General features: G+C 33.9%; 2 protein-coding genes across 2 annotated transcripts; one reads left to right on the forward strand and one right to left on the reverse strand.

The window, feature by feature from the left end:
* Window positions 1–9,480: 9,480 nt before the first annotated feature.
* Window positions 9,481–12,417, forward strand: LOC127091197 (E3 ubiquitin-protein ligase BAH1). Its single transcript, XM_051029762.1, has 6 exons — window positions 9,481–9,920; window positions 10,152–10,396; window positions 10,502–10,756; window positions 11,154–11,291; window positions 11,923–11,981; window positions 12,112–12,417. Exons 1-6 carry the CDS (start codon window positions 9,773–9,775, stop codon window positions 12,215–12,217), a joined length of 951 nt encoding a protein of 316 aa, XP_050885719.1. The 5' UTR covers window positions 9,481–9,772; the 3' UTR covers window positions 12,218–12,417.
* A 1,724-nt stretch (window positions 12,418–14,141) lies between these two features.
* Window positions 14,142–15,463, reverse strand: LOC127091198 (nucleolar protein 16). The gene is made up of 3 exons (XM_051029763.1): window positions 15,041–15,463; window positions 14,811–14,932; window positions 14,142–14,604 (listed from the first exon to the last, which is right to left on the reverse strand). Exons 1-3 carry the CDS (start codon window positions 15,315–15,317, stop codon window positions 14,488–14,490), a joined length of 516 nt encoding a protein of 171 aa, XP_050885720.1. The 5' UTR covers window positions 15,318–15,463; the 3' UTR covers window positions 14,142–14,487.
* Window positions 15,464–17,290: the final 1,827 nt, after the last annotated feature.

The following is a 17,290-nucleotide window of genomic DNA, read 5'->3' on the forward strand; positions in this document are numbered from 1 at the left end:
AAATTTTTTGAACCCATTTATTGATCATTTAACATCCATTACATTAAAAAAAACTCTTATGCAATAAATTTGTGTACGTTGATCCAACCATATATATATATATATATATATATATATATATATATATATATATATATATATATATAATATATATATATATATATATATATATATATATATAAACAAAAAAATTATTATATTTTAATTTTTTAAATAAATTATTGCACTTGCGCGACCCGTGCGAACGCACGGGTCCTTTACTAGTAATAATTAATAATAAAAAATAACAAACAAAATTAGCGGAAAAAATAAATAATAAATAAATAGAATAAACAAATTATTCAAATGCCTATAGTTTTCGGATATAACGACCCGTATAATATATATATCTAGAACAAGGAATTGCATCAGAACAACCTCTAAGAACAAGGAATTGCATCAGAACCTCTCAACCTCCACCTGTTCTAAAAGTTGCTCGTAATTTCACAACAACCTCTGACCCTAATCAACTATATCACCACAGCTCTTCCTCATCCTCTGAACCAGAAACACCCCCATACTTTAGTGTTTCTTCATCATCATCCACAGAACACTCTGACCCTAACTCCCCAACAATAGCTGAAATTTATGCTAAAAAATTTCGCTCCACAACCCACAAGACAATCTGAAGTAACCTCACCCCTCCAAACTTCACTTCCACCACAACAAACAACAACCTTACCCTCTGAAACTCAACCATCTGATCCCTTCACCTCTAATATCATTCCACCATTTATTCCCGCTGTACCTGGACCAGACTCTGACCCATTAGACCTAAATCCACTATATGCTTCATCCCCTAGTCTTCAACCAGACGCAGATTCTGAACTTCAACCAGAAGCAGAATCTGAACCTCAACAAACTGAACCTTCCTCTCTAAATCTCAGCCCTCAAAACTCTCCACCTCATTCACCTGAACCTGAACCTGAACTTACCATACCTACCCTTGAGGAGGCCATTTTACAGGTTGCAGAAGCTTCAGTCCAGAAGATCAAGTCTCTGGCTAAAAACTCTGAAGTTAGTGATGATCCTAAATCTGTTAGGACACACTGGAACAGAGTCATTAGTTGGATGACCTCTGAGTCTTATAGGCTGAAGAGTATCTCTGAACAAGTCAGAAATGGCTACATCAGAGACTCTGAGGAAAGACTCCAAGAGAGACTGGCTAGAGAAGCTGAGGCCAGAAGATTAGAGGAGGAAAGATTGGCTAAAGAAGCTGAAGAAGAAGCAAAGAGGTTAGAAGAAGAAAGAATTGCTAAGGAAGCAGAACTTCTAAGGATTCAGGAAGCTGAAGCCAAGGCTCAGGCGGATGCCGAAGCCCAAGCTGCTGCTGAAGCTGAAGCTCAGCAGGCTCTGATTCAGGGGGAGTCTTCCTCTGCGATCCCTCTGATTCTTAACACCCTGAAAGAGATAAAGCAAGATCAGCAAGAGATCAAGAAAGATCAGAATGAGCTCCGTGCCAGGATGGACAAGCAAGATGCTTTGAATGAAAACATCCAGAACATGTTTGCCATGTTGCTTCAGAGACTTCCTCAACCTCCGAACCCTTAGGCACTTAGGATTTATTTTGTTTGCTTGCCTAGTGTTTTTGCTTCTGACTTCTTTTTAGCTCTGATATTCTTCCTTGAATCTGATGTTTTTGACTGTTGTTTGCCTTTGTGCTTTTTAATGAAGTTTTTTTCTCTTTATTATTCTTTTTATTTTTTATGCCTTTTGATTATGCCAAAAAGGGGGAGAAATTATTAAATAGCTCTGATGAAAAATTATGTCTAAAACCTTAAAGCACTCTGCAACAATTGTTTAAATAATTTTATCTAACATAAAATTTAAGCATTTACAGAAAGTTTTCAGAAACCTAATTACTTGGAAAGCTCTGGTAAGAACTTCTGAACTCCCTAGCGCTAACTCAGGGGGAGCTTTTGTCTATCTGATCTAATATTTTTCATGTTTCATCTGATATTTTATTTGTTTTGTCATCATCAAAAAGGGGGAGATTGTAAGAACAAAAATTGTTCTACAACAAATTCCATGATTTTGATGATAACAAAGGATGAAACCAAAAATGGCACCCTAACGAAAAGTTTCTAAGTGTGCAGGGTTCTAAAGAAAGAAGAAATAAATCTGATGATGTCATCAGATGCACAACAAGATCAGATACAAATTATCAAGTATCAGAAGCATCTAAAGTGGAATCTCGTTTCAAGAAACTCTGACTCTGGACAAAACTGCAAAGTATCAGAAGCATCTGAACATAAAGTAAAGTCTAGAAGCTCTGATTCTGAACAAATGCCTTCTGTAAACTCTGGAAGTTATCAGCGCCATCTGAACTCTCAAGAGATAACATCAGAAGCCAGATTCCCAGATACACGAAGACTCTAATCAGAATTGTTAATCATGATGAAGTAACGTTTAAGCCAAGTTAAAGTTCTGCAAATGGATTTCCTCAATTAGAAAGAGACGTTAATCTCCACTTCCAAGAGAGAAGATACTACTTGTGGTAAGTAGTCACTTCTAAAAGAAAAAAGTCTCCTGCAGAAGCTATTTATGGAATGGCGTAATTACATCTCATTATCCAGCAGATTTAACTCTACTCTATTTCAACACTACTTCAACTCCTATATAAATAGAGAAGAAATCAACTTTCAGTAAGCAAGAAATCACTAGCCAAAACTATACTGAAATTATATCACGCTCAAGAAAAACATCTTTGTTCTTCAAAGTTTTTCACTAAGCTTTTGCTTATCAAGTGAAAAATTTGTTCTTAAGTTTGTAATATTTGCTTTCCTAGAAGCACTCTAGATTACATATCTTGTATCTTTTATTTGTTTGATTTCCTCAAGTGACTCTTTGTAGTCTGTAGACTTGAGAGGACTAAGAGATTTTCTTCTCTCTTAGGGGTTGTTTGTAATCTTTCAAGATTAGTGGATTAAGTCCTTGTTGAAGGCGAAATCACCTTGGCCGGGTGGACTGGAGTAGCTTTGTGTTATAAGCGAACCAGTATAAAATCATTGTGTGATTTCATTTTGCAAAAGCGCTTATTTTTCAAACAATTCAAACCCCCCCTTTCTTGTTTTTCTCACCTTCACATGTTATACAATAAAATCTAAGAACTATGTACAATATCTTCATTGTACACAACTCCATAGTGGAAGATCACAATAATCAACATCCCTTGAAATATCAATGCACAACATTCGCTTGTAATATAACCTACAAAATAATACCTGAAAAGCAACAACAATATTGGGGTGAGATAATAATCTTAGTGAGTTCCCTTATCATATGGGTCCACTCGGCTCTACAGGGTTTTCTAATCGAATCCTAACTCAAGTGTTCATCTCTCGTTACTTGTGTACCATTCACACAAGACAACTAAGACTCAGGTGTCTAAGGGATACTCGCAATGTATGGAAACATGTCACATGAGTTATCATAACTCAAACAATCACTATTCAGATTCGCGTAATATCAATCCCCGAACGGACTTATGTCTAAGCCAGGCCCGGTTCACGCATGCTCGTATGATTCGACTTTCGCGGTGGATATCGGATCCTCTATGAGAGTACACTCAATTCAAGTGACCGTCACCCGTATGAGACTCTAACCCACTTAGGGTATCTTTCACCATATGGGACTCTAACCCACTTAGGTGTTCACCTTTCCCCCATGTCCTCCATGGTTGGGACTCAAACCCAATTGAGGCATAAATCATTGGTGCCACATCCCCACTTACCGTTTTACCTAAGCCTTTGAAGTGGTATGTGCACAACCACATCCAAATACGTGATTAAGTCTCAACAATAAAATAGGACTTTCAGAGCAAAGCTCCTCACCAGATAGGACTTTTGGAACAAATGTTCCTCACCAACTATCAACTGAATTCTCATGGTATTCATTAAATACTAGGTGTTCATATCCATCCATTCACATATTAATTCACATGTTCCATACAAAGCATATTGATTCGTTTATCAGGTGAATACTTGTCTGCAATACACACCTAGGTACTATTATGTCCAAGCATCACCGTATACCCATTTCCATAACCTAGATTGTCTTTCTAAGTTATTAATCAAGTTATTCTCCTAGGTTTACTCACTTATCCTTATAAGGTTTTTAATCATGTTATTTCACAATCAAACATCTAACCAATTCATAGCATACACATTAGCATAACAAAATGTCATACATGAAACACACATAATAGCATAACATGTCACAATTAACCCTAGGTAAATCCATCTCACAACTCACTCATCATTATCTTAGGGTATTCAAGTTATTATGCACAAACAAGTCAAACATAATCATTACTATCCTCTACCAAACATCCTTAGTTATTTCATGGTCTCTCATCACCATGAAATAACCCATTGGATTATCTTTCCAAAGCTTCAAGTCTCATAGCAATCAGATTCACGGTTCTTGAATAATGGTGGAAACAAGAACCATGGTATTCAATCAACAATTCATAATGGTTCATCTTCACTATCCTATCAATAATTGACGTAAAATCATGTCTTCACTTCACCATCTAATAAAGTATTGAAAGAGCATTCCAACACTTCCGACCGTGTGTTAAATAGAGTTATGGAACTAAAGTTACGCCACAAATAGTGCAAAGGGAAAAACGCAAATTTGTCAGCTGCGCTTTGCGCCAGGAAAAGAGAGACCCTGTGCTAGTAGCAGCCCCAGGAAGTGGTTGGGGTTGCGCGTAACACCCTCAGGCTGGGCATAGTGTGAAAACCAGTTCCAACACTTATAAAACTCCGTTTTCCCCCATCTTTTATCCAATCTAAGTCATGTATAAACACCTCCTAACATGCATAATCATCTCATACCATGAGTTTCATCATTCTTACACCCCAAGCATTTATAAAACATGGATCACACAAATGTACATGAAGGACAACAAGAACATCATGCCTCAAAGAATACAATATAGTTCCAAACACACATGACATGATTTTAACATAATAACATAGCTCATGGTTTTATCATAACATTAATTCATCATAAGACCTCAAGAACAACATGGAAGCAATATCATCATGTTATGATCAACAACAACAACATCACAACACCCTATTATTCCTTCATGAAATTCTCCCATCCAAGGCTAATTCTATCTATGAAACTCACCTTAGATCAAAGAACCTGAAATTATGATCCGATTCCACTTCCCGTGCCCTCGGGCCGCTTGAAATCCGTTGAACCCGTAGGTAATTTCCTACAGAATTCTACATCAGACCTGCAACTTAAAGATGTTTTCCGACCACATCACATACCCCAGGCATACGAAATTAATGTCTAAAATAAAGGTAATTTTGTCTAGTTTTTGAAAATTCAAGAATCACTCAACTCTGAGTTATAGGGAGAAAGTTATTACCTTCTGAATAAAGACATGTCAAGAGTCTAAATTTTGCATAACTTCTTCAATTCTTTCCGATACTCGCCCATAGCTAATTCTAACTATGGGATTATCCCTGGAATAAAGATGAAGATGATGAGATGGTGATATTGATGAAATAATGATAGTCTTATGACCTTTCTCTTCCTTGGGCTTCTTTCCTTTTCTTCTTGTTCTCCCTTTCTATTTCCCTTCATTTCTCTTCTTTCTTTTCTTTCTGATATCTCTATTCTCTCTTTCTTCTTATCCCTTTCTATTTCTATTTATCCATACTTTCTTTTCCTTTTCATTCCACCACATGAATATATATATATATATATATATTATATATATATATATATATATATATATTAATATATATATTATATTATATATATATATATATATATTATATATATATAATATAATATATATATATATTATAATATATATTATATAATATATATATATATATATATATATATATATATATAGTTAGTAATACAAAATATCTCAATTGATATTTTATCTTTCAGTACTAATTGATCAATTATTAATGTTATCAAAATATCCTCTCTTATACTTATTAATATTGGTCTGTCTCTTTTATTAATAATTAATCTCTTCAGAGTTTACTAGTTACTCTATTGGTCCCAACTGACAATATTTAGAGCATATATGAGCTCTAATTGTTCCAACTCATAAGAGATAAAGTACATAAGAACTCAGTTGGTCTCAACTAACAACTAATTGAACATTTAAGGATATATATGATATTACACCGGAGATGCATCTCCGAACGCACCAAATTATTAATGAATGTTAAAATATTCTGGAGATGCATCTCTGTAACAATTTAATATATTCAATACATCCAACTCAGAAGCCGTTATACACTTGAATTGGATCGGAGATGCATCTCCCTGAATATTATGGAGGTACATCTTCCTAACATCTTAGAACTTGGTCTTTCATGTAATGTTTTGTTTATCTGTATTCAAATGAAGATTTAAACCATATTATATGATCGAAAACCAAAAATCTATGTACATAAATAAAATATTAATAAATGTCAAAATGTCATACACTCGAGACCAATAAAATATCAAATCTGTCAAAATAAAATACAGACCATAATACTACTACTATATACTAAGACACTACTGTGTATGTCTGACTATCTCTCATATATCTTCTCTTCCTGCTCTGCCTCATCGGCCATCAATCCCCCGTCCTTCGGTGCTGTCTACTGTACATCAATGCCTCATGTGTCTCTGCCATAATGGCATATAGAACCTGCCTCACATCAGACCCATCAGGGAAGATACCTTTATCAATGTTTGCCTGCGCAATCTCCAATATGCAATGAAACCTAGGCAAGACATCCTCAACATGATCTAGTTGTGCATGCTCATCCTCTAGTATCTCTTGATGAGCTGGTCTCAGAGGGTCTCCTGGAGCATCCTGCACCGCCGTTTACGAATGTGACACCCTGAAGAACCATCTGATTTACCCTTCGATGTAGCTCCAGTCTCTCTCAGCTATGATAACATGTGCCTCCTCTGATATTAGATGATTCTCATAATCATCAAACATGTCTTCTATCATTCTACGTGTCAAGGCAGGAGGAGCAAAAATAGTAGCGTGTCTGGGAATGGTATGCGTGTAGCTAAACTGCCGCATGACACACTCAGGCAGATAAGGAGCAATGAGACGTGATATGCATGCCAACCATCCAGAGTATAACACTATCTCATCAAAGGCCGCGTCTCATGGTGATCAACATAGATGTTGAAGTGCATGCCCTCAACAACCAAATGATCAAGATAGACTTTGTAAGGCTCGACCGCCTGGTTCCCCCTGAGAGGGATAAAAGCAGTAACACTCGACATATCTTCAGTGTATTTAGGTACAGTCGCCCAAGAGGATCCAACCCTAGAATGAAAAGTTTGGAACACATAAATCATCAGCAATGGATTTGCAAAGATGAAATGAAAAATACAAAGAAACATTCAAAGACCAATAATTATTATCGTCAGTAGTGTGACGCTGCTTGTGACCTGCTTCGTCTTTTACATACAACCATCTCTCAGCTTCGAATACAGGTAGACAAAACAAGCCTTCCCCCAGTTGTACTCATGGATCCGCTCGAAATCCACGAAGTAAAGCAGGTAGACGACGTATGTATAGGTGACACTTTTGTCCATAAAAATTATAGTGTCAACCAAATAAAACAGGTATGCTTTCAATGCATGTGATCTATGGAGCGCCACCTGCTCATCATCACCATCAACCCACTATGCACTCAGGATCGCATCCTCATATACCTTCTTCAGGTATACAAATCTAGCATGAGCACCACTGGTCTTATCCAAATCATCTATCGCCTACCCTGGATCAGCCCCTAGATACTCTACCATCATCTTGAGTGCCTCGTCTTTGATCATCCTCTCATGATCTAGGAATCTCCCCGTGATCGGAAGATGTAGCAAACACAAGCTATTGTCATGCGTGATAGACATCTCACCTTGCGGGAGATGAAACGATGAGGTCTCCGAGTGCCATCTTTCCACGAATGCATTAAGCATCATGTGGTTAACCGTAGTATAACCGGTCATACATAAGTCCTTCGGGCCAGATAAGGACAACTGACTGAAACTATTCCTCATTCATCTGAGGCAATGCAACAATCTTTCTCCCATGGTTAAGAAACTTATGTGGATCACGCTCTTGAAATTTGTTAGAAATAATCAATGTTAGAAATTTGTCAATTAAAATTAACGTAAAAATAATAATGAATCCAACTAATGCTACCTATCCGTCACAGATATGTTGGGCAATATGGTCTGGATATAGAGGTAGTAATGACAAATCATTTGGGCCTCCTCCAAAGGCCTCTGGCTCAGCATGCACAACAACCTCACTCTCTGGGGGCGACACAAGATCAACAATATCTATAGTAGGAGTTGACACTGGTAAAACCTGACGCCTGCGGGAGGATGAAGGGAATGTTGCATTAGATGGTGAATCTCGTCTTCTACGGGAAAAAGAAGACGAAGTGCATGAGGAGAAACACGAGCCCCGTAAGTAGATGGCTCTGCCTGACCAGAGGGACCAAGAGCCTCCAGAATCTGCTGACTATTCTCCCGTCGCATGAATGCATGTTGAGCAACCCTCCCATGCCTCAATCTATCATATAATATAATATATATATATATATAATATATATTATATATATATATATTATATATATATATATAATATATATAATATATATATATATATATATATATATATATATATATATATATATATATATTATATATAATATATATATCAGCCATTATGTATGTAAGTTAAAGTAAGTCAGACCATTAGTGCAGACAAACAACATAAGTAAGAAAATCAAAAAATAAAAAGACTGAGAAAATTATGGAGATGCATCTCTGGTTATTGAGAAACTAAAACGCTGAAAAATTCCGAAGATGCATCTCCGGAATTTCCTGCAACTCAGAAGTTGCGCCAATGGTGTAAATGTACTCCATGCAATGTAAAAAAAAACTCGTTTTGATCATCATTTTCAGTCAATAAGCATCTAATACAATATATCTAAACTATCTTATATGCTATTTCTATTCATTTCTAAAACTAATCATTGATTTTACTCACTTACACTAAAACTAAAAAATTTATCGAATATTTAAAAAACTTTCAAGAAATTGATGTTTCAGATGTTAGCGATGATGATGATTGAAATTTGAAGCTCTTTTAAACCTTAATGATCGAGTTTTGAGTTGGTGCAGAGAAAACTTTGAGAGAGTTTGAAGAATGATTTTGAGAAAAATGAGAAATGAGAAAGAAGAATGGTTTGACGTGATTTAACCTCTAAAATATTCTGGAGATGTATCTCCATATTTTTTACATTAATTATCCTTTAAATATGTTGAAAAATACATATCAAAAATTTAAAACTATTTATATATTTTTGTGTTGCGTAAGAAATATGAAGAACATTAAATCTTCATGTTTTATTAACTTTTTTTCTCATCTTACATTTATTTTATGTGAAGGAAAAAGAAAGCGAGAAAAAGAGGATAGAAAAGACCAAGTTAGACGCTATTTTGAGTTTTTCATATCGAGACTCGGATATTGTACCCTTAAACAGCCTCACACGTGAAGTTCCGAAAATCAAGGATTTGAGATAATCACGGGAAAGCACTTAAAAAAAGAAAGCAACCAAATTTCAAACCCTTTTTTCCTCCTCCTTATTCATTCATATCCCTTGCGCAATTTCTCTGGAGCCACAACAAATCGTTCGAAATCGTGCCATGTTTGGACGCAAAGATGAAATTCTGCAAGACTTATCAGGAATTCATGCGAGGTCAGGAGCAGAAGAAGCTCCCCGTCGTTGGATTCAAGAAGCTCAAAAAGATCATGAAAACATGTCGACGATCTTCTCCGTACCATACAACCTGCCCTGATCAATGCGCAGGTAGGTCACCAATTGTTGTTTTAATCATTCGTTCGATCTTTTCTGTTAAATTTTACCGCTAGGTTATATTTTCTATGAATTGATTCCTAATTTTCTTCAGCGATTTTCATATGTATACGTTTTGAATATCAGAATATATTGCTTATATGCTCAAATTGATTTTGTATGTGATTGATTGGAATCAAGGTTTTAAAAAAAATGCTCTTAACTTAGTATAATCATTTTATGCAGTGTGCGATGGGACCTTTTTCCCTTCCCTTCTCAATGAAATGTCAGAAATAGTGGGATGCTTTAATCAGCGTGCACAGAAATTGTTGGAACTGCATCTTGCTTCTGGATTCAGAAAGTACATTATCTTATTGAAAGGGAAATCAAAAAGGAATCATTCTACTTTAGTTCATGAAGGCAAAGATCTAGTTGTATATGCACTTATAAATGCTGTTGCAATTCGCAAAATACTAAAGAAATATGATAAGGTGTGTCAAATCCTCCTTATTTCTTTGGCATGCTAATTTAAGTAGTGACAATACTTGTTTAGATTATGTTATGTTCTTAATATATGACTACTACTATGATGGCAGATTCATTATTCCAAACAAGGGCAATTATTCAAGTCACACGCCCAGACTATGCATAAGGAAATTCTTCAGAGTCCCTGGCTTATTGAGCTTATGGCATTACATATCAACTTAAGGGAAACTAAAGTCAAGTCAAGGAAGTCATCTGCATTATTTGATGAATGTTATCTCACAATTAAGGATGGAAAACCATCACTTGCTTGTGAGCTCTGTGATTCCATCAAAATTGATATTGACTTGACTTGCTCTATATGTTTGGTACGTTACGTGTATTCTCTTGTTCGATTAATTTCTCTTTTCTGTGCACTCTCATTTTGGATGTTTTCATTTATATGCACGACCAAATCAACTCAAGGTTTTGCATTGAAAATTTTAAACTCAACCTAGTTTTTTGTCTCCACGAACTCAAATTATTTAATTTTTAAATGGATTCAAATATTTCATATATGTCACATGGTGTATAGAATCAATTCCAGATCTCCTTATATTGTCAAATCGCCCCAAAGCATTTGACTTTTGGATTATAATGACAATATCTCCATAGTTTCCTCAATATCGATATACTTTTCTATATGAAAGCATGTCTCTCATAATGTCTTTCACTTTCTTTTTTGATTTTTCAATTGATAGTTTTCATCTGGCTCTTCCATGACAGGAAACAGTGTTTGATCCAGTTTCTCTGTCTTGTGGCCACATATTCTGCTACAGTTGTGCTTGCTCATCTGCATCTCTTACTATTGTTGATGGACTAAAGGAAGCACATCCTAAAGAGAAATGTCCTCTATGTCGATCGGTAAGAAACCAAATATAGAAAACATTCACATGGGTGGATTTCCTTTTTTTACATCCCTGACTTCTACTGGCCTGTGTACGTGATACATAATTTCATCTTTTACTGGTCATTCGAGCCAATGGATAATCATTTAGTCATGACTGACATTCTCATATTTTAAATGTGTATGCTTATGAAGCAATGCAAATACCCAACCAAAAATTTAGATTAAATAACTTCTAAAATTTAAATTATATATCTGCAGATGAGACCATGAACCTGGATCATGTCCTAAGCTTTCATTAGTCTTTTAATTGATGACTACACTATAAAATTTGCTCAACCTTCGATGAGGACAATTAATTTTTACCATCAAAACTTTAGATCTTCTTGAATAAGCTTACTTAGTCTTCTGTAATTGTTTAGCTTCTATATTTTAATATTGCAAAAGATATTATGATTCTATGATTGATTAATTGCAGTTTTCCAGAAAGAACTGTTTACTTATTTTAGCCATCTTAATGCTGAATAAGTATGATTGATCAGTAACTCTCTTTCATCATAATTGCTACGACTTTGCTAAGAAATTGCAAAAGATATATTACTATTGTTATTGTTGGCAACTAATATACTTTTTATATTGTTTATATAGGCAGGAGTTTACGAAGGTGCTGTTCACTTGGAGGAATTAAACATTATGCTAGGTCGAAGGTATGGCATCATTTGTTCCATTTGCTTCCATTTAATCTTTGTTTTCAGTCATTCTAACTGTGGTTTTATATTGTAATATCAACATATTATTTCCAAGTATCTTAACCTAAGAAATTGAATATGTTTACAGCTGCACGGAGTACTGGGAGGAAAGACTTCAAATGGAAAGGGTAGAGAGGGTGAAGCAAGCAAAGGAGCATTGGGAAACACAGTGTAGAGCATTCATGGGGATCTAAATGGATAATTAGAAAAGCAACTCTTCTTGGATTCAATGCTGTAGTTGTAGGTTGAAACATTGTTGGATTCAATGTTGTAGTTGTAGGTTGAAACATACTCGTTTTGTGAGATAACATTAATATTTTTAGTTAAAGGTATACTACTAGTATTCTTGCCCCTTGCCTGATTTGATGATCAGAGTAAATTTTCTATTATTGTATATGTATCTACTAAAAGCATTTATTTGCCAGTATATAAATAAACTTTTACCCTGTCTAGAGAAAATGCAACATCCAGCTTATCGGAGCCTAGGTTAAGAAATTCTTCTACTATTTTGTATGAGAAACCCTAGTCTAGTTACAATATATGTTAACTATAAAAATAAAAATTTGTGTCAATTTGTATGTAATTTTAGAATTTAAGTATTAATTTTTTCTTCTTATTGTTGTACTATTTATTATTATTTTATTTTTCAATTATTTTATTTCACTTTTACATATTGCAAGTGTTGGTGAAGGGTAATTTTATAAAATAAATTAGAGTTAAATAAGATATTCGTCCCTCTCTAAATATAGTTAAATTCGTCTTTGGTTCATTTGAATTTTCCCTTCAAATCCATTGTGAAATTTTCCTTCAAATTTGAAGGGTAATTTTATAAATAAGTTAGAGTTAATTAAGTTATTGGTCCATCTAAATATACTTAAATTTGTTTTTTATTCTTTCAAATAATAGATCTCGTAATATTTTTTATCTATATTTTTAGTGTCTTATGGTTGACAAATTGATGGCCACTTGGAATATTGTTGGATTGTTTTTTATTATAGTATGAAATATGAATTAAATTATAATAAATATTTGTTTTAATTTATAGAACAATAATAACAAAAGAGGAATAATGTTAAAATATTGGTGAACCTAATCTATTTTAAATAAAGTTTTCTCTCAACTTCAATTAAGTTGGTCGAAGCTTAGTAAAATTAAACAAGTCACGACTGTGGGTTTTTTAAACTCCTTCAAGATGGGCCTCTTCTTTCACGCTTAAACTCTAGGTCTCATTTAAAGGTGTGTAGGAAGTGAAAGTTGTGTTTTTATGTGGACCCTCAAGTTTGTAGTTTAGGTTGGTCTCACATATTTCTCACAACTTGTAATATCTTTTTTGAATCGTAGTTTAGGGTTTTTTGCACTCTTAAATTTTATATGTATTATTTCTATTCGTCTGAAATTGAATACAATAAAGTAGACTAATGAATGTATTTGAGACAAACTTAGTTTTGTATTGTAGAATGTTGATTCTATTTGATTGTATGTTATACAATTTTGTTGTGTCATTAATATCAGATTTAAACGTTATCATTTGTGTTATGTACAATACATGACTATTTTATTTAAGGTGAAGAGACACTATATTAAGGTACGAAGGTTTTGACTCTATGTTATATAATTTTGTTGTGCCATTAATACCAAATTTAAGCCTTACCACTTGTGTTATTAGAATATGAGTTAATTTAAGGTGATTTCTATACTAAGGTTTTTTTTTTTTGTAAAAGACACTAAATTAAGATATAAAGGTTGTGAAGTTTACCCATATAATGGACATGATTCTGTTTTTTTCTTTCTATTTTGATGTTTATGACCTAATTAAGGGGATGAATTTAGAGTTTGATGTTGTAAAATTATGGTGAAAACATGAGTGGTAGTTTTGAAGACCTAGAACCCTTTAGGAATGATGGCGATGAAGTGCAAATCTAATTTTGCTGAGGAAAGTATGTATGATGTTGAAATATACGTTGAGCTCAAACCTTCTACAGTGACTCTACATTTATTGATCTGATCAATAAAAAAAATAAGGAAAAGAAATTTGATGAGGATGTTGATCACTCTAGTGAATCAAGTGATGAGTCGGTCAGAAGTATACACTTTGATATTTAAATAAGACATGATGAATGAATTTAACGAACATTTTAGTGAAAGGTTTGAAGAAAGATTCTGTATTGGTTCAAAAGTGATCATAGAATTGCTTCATCTTCACCAACAAAAGGATACATAAACCAAAAACAAACTACCTACACATTCCATAAAAAAATTACTTTCATCTACTAAAACATTTTCGGCAACAGGCAAGAAGACCATAGGGCTTCATCTTCCCCAACAAAAATCCATACAAATTAAAAGGCATCAGCAAAATTTCATAACAATATTCCACGAGCAACATCCAAAGTGCCCATTATGACCCATACACCAGTAGTTGGTAATCTTCGACAGCACTACACTTGCTCCTAAGCCAAGCATTTCATCTTCCAACAATAAGCGGATTCTTGTTCTTGTATATGTAATAGCTCATGCACAATTTCTCTAAAGTCGCAACTGAATGCTGCATAGGATTTAGCTTTATATCCATCATCATTCTCTGCCATAACAAGAACCAAACATAAAAAAAAAAAAACTAGAAAAACAGACTAATAATGTGAAATTGTAATTTGATCTTAACCTCGATTGCAACCTTATCACTTTACAATATTAAAATCTTCAATCGAAATGAACATTGAAAACAGAAAATAAAGAACATTTAACCAAACCAAAAGGTCCTCCTAAAAGCAAAAATGAAAATCAAACCTGAAAATCAGCTCCATATTTTTCAACTAGCCGACTAATATAAAGACGCTGAATTGAAGTCAAAGGTTGAGGAAGTGCACTTTTACCATCTCTTCTCCTCTTTCCCAGTGCCGATTTCAAATCTACAAACCCAAAATTCACACTCATTTCAACAAAATATAAACAAGTTCTGACACAAAAACACACTAATTGTTGAAGCAAGAGAAGATAATGAATTGAGGAGAATATACCGTCTTCTTCGAGATCACTGCCGGAATCGTTGGGGTCATCGGAAACAGAAGGAGCTTGAAGATTATCGTTGAGGGAGTTAGGGTCATTGACGACACCGAAGGAGTTGTAGTTTTGTGTGACGCTTCCTTTTTCATCCCATTTAGGGTCTTCTGCAAGGGATTGTAACAGTTTGGGAGGAATGGTGAAAGCGGGTTTCAAAACTTTAGGGTTCTTCTTTGGAAGACCCACACGAACCTTAGGTCGAGAATTCTTGTATTTTCTTCGTGAACCTCCCATTCTCGTTTGTTATCTCTCTGAATCTACAAATTAGGGTTTTTCGAGTATGTGATTATGGTTTAGGGTAATAAATCAAATTGAATGAAATGTGCGTCTCTCACACAGTACTCAAAGTCTCAACGCCGTCGTTTCGTTTTGAGTTTTAGGGCATGGAATTAACTGGGCTTATCAGGCCCATTTATGTTGACTTGTAATTTGAAAATGCTTTTTTTCCCTTCTAGTTAAACCCTCTACATCCAAGTCACACCATTCTGTCACAAATTATTTATTCAACTCAATATGTTATTTATCTTTCATTGGCGTTTTAAATATTAGACAATACTGAGATTCAAATTCTCTCTATGCAAGTGTTCACCTTAACAATACATGACGACACATCATATTTTCTAACTCTTAAGGTCATCCATGTAAACTAACCTCTTTATTAATTAAATAATTAAAAAATTAAAAAATACCAAGGTATTTGTAAAGTTTCGAATTATCAGGAGTATATTTAAATCAAATAGGTCTCACTGTTTAATTTGGAGTTATTCATGTCAATAAGTATGCATTTATCCACCGATGATCTCTAATACTGCTTTAATAAAGATATCATTGTATAAGTATATCATAATTCAGTCATTCTATAAGTATGATCTCACTTTTTTTTTTTTGGTATAATCTCATAATGACTTCACATATTTTTACAAGTTAGCCTAACATGAAAGAGCATTTTAATTTTTTTTCCAAAGTTTTTTCAGTATAAATAACACATTTTATGAGACACATATCATATAATGATCCAAAATTTTAAGGTAATATGTGTGTGAGTTTTTTAACTTATAAATATTTAAAGAGCAAAAAAATTATCAGAAATTTAAGCTGTGTGAGTTCTCTTGCAATCCATCTTATTGTTTACAATGATGGATTGTCAAGAGCAAAAAATTACTCACAATGATGAATTGTAAGAGCAAAAAATTATTGGGTTCAAAGTTTGTGTTTTTAAATAATCATATAATTGAAAATTTATTTTATTTATCTAACATTTTTTTTTGTTTTGTATCAGACATTTGATCTTCCTCAAAATAAATGAAACGATGATCCCAACATTTGTTCTTCTCCAAGATATTCAGCATTTGTTCTTCACCAACAACGATGACGATGAAGAACAAATTTAATATTCTATATAAATAATATAATGAGTGTATATATATATATATATATATATATATATATATATATATTATATATATATATATATATATATATATATATATATATATATATATATATATATATATATATATATATATATATTCATCTTTCCCCTCGATTTTGTTATTAAACCGAAAGGTATACGGTGCTAGTTTGGAAAATATAAAAAAAAAAAATTTGGGGATCGAACAATTTAAACTGAGGGATAAAGTGACAGTTTTTCATGATACCCTTTGCTACCTCGCCTCTTTAACCGATGTTAAATTAACTATGCGTCTGAGGTTACATGTGTTTTTTGTAGTAGTGTCTCCACTTTTGTAGTTAATGTGAGACTTCCTCACACTTTATTTCTCAAAGTTCTTAACTTACATTTAATTTTTTTCTCAACACTCTCCCTCAAGTGTGAGTCTATCCACATTGATCCCCCTCAAGCAGAAGCTATTTTATCCACATGCACTTGTATCGTCGTTGACACTCTTCAATGGGACACCTCCTATCCACCACCTATGGGGATGAATTTTGATACAAGTGAGTATGTCCTTCACTCAAACCAGACTCTTATACCACTATTTGGTCATCAATTCGGTGATCAACACGAGAGAACATTTTTACATTCCTTGAGCCTTTTTCTTTATGAGCAACACACATTGTGAAGGACATACCACATACTCACCCAAAATCTCAAGAAGATATGTGTGTGGGTTCTCTCACTTATAAATATACTCAAGTCTCCACTTTTTTAATCAATGTGAGATTTCCCTACACTTTATTTCTCAAAG

This window comes from Lathyrus oleraceus, chromosome 6 (assembly GCF_024323335.1).
Source record: "Lathyrus oleraceus cultivar Zhongwan6 chromosome 6, CAAS_Psat_ZW6_1.0, whole genome shotgun sequence".
In the NCBI taxonomy this organism is placed as follows: Eukaryota; Viridiplantae; Streptophyta; class Magnoliopsida; order Fabales; family Fabaceae; genus Lathyrus; species Lathyrus oleraceus.